Raw genomic sequence first — 2912 nt, forward strand, 5'->3', positions numbered from 1 at the left:
AATCCAAGATGGCCACCAAATGACGTCAAAACAAAATGTTACCAATGGAATTCCAGCAAAGTTAGGCTTGATTTACAAAAAAGTCACAATTTCCATCTCCAGCAAAAACAAATGCAAAAGTTCATAACATCCTCGACCATTACATGAGATTCTTCAAATAATCAAGTGTGATTCATCGTTCCACACCGTTCCTACGGACATTGTTTAAGTTACATCTGCATACTCCATATTCCGTATCCTCCAGAATTGTAACACTCGTGGAACATGTTTGTTTATGCTTTACAAAACCATGTGTTCAATACTTTTCATGTGATGGAAAACTTTATTTAAGCTTGAACTGAGAATGTTTGTTTGTTTTGTTGCAGTTTATGATGTCGATGCAAAGTGAAACAGAAAAATGAATCAAAACTTAATCCACCATTTGTAACGGAGGTTCGGGAAACCGAACACCTTGAGATTCAGAAAGCAGAGAGAAAGGAGGTTCTGGAAATTACTGACAAAATGGAGTTCACAGCAAAACAGAACTTTGGTGATGATGAACAAGAGGAGGAAGAATATCAAAAAGAGAAAGAAAAGGTTTTACGAGCAGAGGAAGAAAAGCTTCAGGAATATGAGGCTCGGTTGGTCGAAAATGAAAGAAATCTTGTACAAAGAGAGAAGTTTGTGCAGGAAATGGAACATGAGTTGATGGAAAAGGACGTGCAATGGAAACTGGAAAAAGAGTTATGGCAAAAGGAGGAAAAGGACCGGAAGAAAGGAGAGGAGGAACAGCAGAGGCAGAAAAATGAAAAAGAAGAGAGAAAGATAAATGAACAGGAGAGGAAAAATGAGGAAGAACAGAGGAAAAATGAAGAAAAGCTCAGGATGAGAAAGAAAGAAGAATCCGCACGAACCAAAGACCAATTCCAAGTCCGAATGTGGATCAAACGCAAAAATAAAGAACTTAACCAGAAAATGCTGGTTGTGGAAAATAGAATGTTCGAGATTCAGAACTGGAAGAAACGTGTGCAGCAGCAGGAGCAACACCTGCAGACAAGTAAAGAAGAGGAGCTGGAGCGACAAGGTGCGTTTGAAGCATTAATGAATGGGAAAGACGAGGAGATATATCAACGGCAGATTCGTATGCACGAAAAAGGAGAGGAGCTCAACGATGGAGAGTGCAGGCTGCGTAAATTGGAGGAAGAGATTGGTGTTCGAGCGAGAGAACACCAGGAAGAACGAAAACAATGTGAAATTAAATGGGAACTGAAAGAGTTCATGTTAACGGTAAGAGAGAAAGAGATGAGGGACAGAAAAAATAATGTGGAGGGAAGGGAGAAGGAGGTCTTGGAAAGAGAGACCAAAGTCAAAGATACAGGAAAGCATCCTGAGAAAAACGAGGAAGAGATTCGTGTTCGAGAGAGAGAACACAAGGAAGAACGAAAACAATGTGAAGTTAAATGGAAACTGAAAGAGTTCATGTTAACTGTGAGAGAGAAAGAGATGAGGGACAGAAAAAATAATGTGGAGGGAAGGGAGAAGGAGGTCTTGGAAAGAGAGACCGAAGTAAAAAATACAGGAAAGCATGCCGAGAAAAACGAGGAAGAGATTCGTGTTCGAGAGAGAGAACACAAGGAAGAACGAATACAATGTGAAGTTAAATGCAAACTTAAAGAGTTCATGTTAACGGTTCGAGAGAACGAGATGAGGGACAGAAAAAATAATGTGGAGGGAAGGGAGAAGGAGGTCTTGGAAATAGAGACCGAAGTAAAAAATACAGGAAAGCTTGCTGAGAAAAACGAGGAAGAAATGCTTGGAACGAATGACGAGCTGCAGCAGCAACAGCAGAAAGAGGGCAATGTTGGTTTGCTGCCGCCGACTGAACCGAACCCTCACAGTGATGACGAGCTGCAGCAGCAAAAACAACTGTACAGTGTTGTCCTCCAACAACAACCGAAGCCTCAACGTGAAGTCAGGTTACGTCAGCAGAAGCAGCACGATGTTCATCGGCTGCCACCCAAACGGGAGCCACAACATCCTTCTCAATCTGAGTTTCTCAAGGACGAAGGAGCGGAAATTGAAAGGCGCAAAAACAACCTCATGTTCCGTGGAGTGAAGGAGGGAAAAGGTGAACATGATACGGAGGCTGTGGCAAAATTAATAAAAGCCATGAACCTGGACATCGAGCCTGAACGGACTTTCCGCATTGGACGCTATGTTGAGAACAGCTTCAGACCCATAAAAGTTGTTTTCAGATGCGAGTCTGACAGGAATCAGGTTCTTACGAATAATAAGAAGATCCGGAATTTGAATGATCCCTCTCTGTGGACAAGAAATATATTTATCACTCCAGACTACACTCAGCTCCAAAGAGAAAAACAAGAGTTGCTGCTGAGTGAACTTGACAAAAAGAGAGAAAGTGATCCAAACGGGCAATACACCATCAGAGGAGACAAAGTCATCCTCGTGAAGAAGCCCAAGGACAACCCTCATCTCCGTAGATGAGGACCATCCCGCCTCATCTCCAAAGATCACCACCCTCCCTCCTCATGTCCCATCTCACATGATACAGTGTCCTCATGCTGCACACGATAAAAGAAAGACAGTATATTCTATTGAAAACAATTTCCATCAACACACAGTCTCTTCCAAACAAGTGAATTTACCTGAGATCATATCGGAGCCATAACCGAAACCTTTTTTGGAAACTCCAGTCAAGGATAGGGAATTTCACTCCTGATGGACATTTTACATTTCATCAGAACACGATCCTAAACGTTTGGAGTGAAGACACCAAAGCTTCAGAAAACCATGGTGGGGTCTCATTGTTGACGAAAAGCAATTAATCACCAACTTACGTTTCTCATTCGCTGCATCCTCAACGGAAACCTCACCATGACGAATGGCTGCAACAGCAGAAGCCATATGCGATG

At 42.2% G+C, this 2912-nt stretch overlaps 1 protein-coding gene across 1 annotated transcript; it reads left to right on the forward strand.

The window, feature by feature from the left end:
• Positions 1 to 396: 396 nt before the first annotated feature.
• Positions 397 to 2912, forward strand: LOC147022411 (uncharacterized). Its single transcript, XM_085893268.1, has one exon. The coding sequence runs from the start codon at positions 502 to 504 to the stop codon at positions 2482 to 2484; it is 1983 nt and encodes a 660-aa protein (XP_085749394.1). The 5' UTR covers positions 397 to 501; the 3' UTR covers positions 2485 to 2912.

The sequence above is a fragment of the Eptatretus burgeri genome, chromosome 8 (assembly GCF_056783735.1).
Source record: "Eptatretus burgeri isolate ZD-2024b chromosome 8, Ebu_testis_v1, whole genome shotgun sequence".
Classification (NCBI taxonomy): Eukaryota; Metazoa; Chordata; class Myxini; order Myxiniformes; family Myxinidae; genus Eptatretus; species Eptatretus burgeri.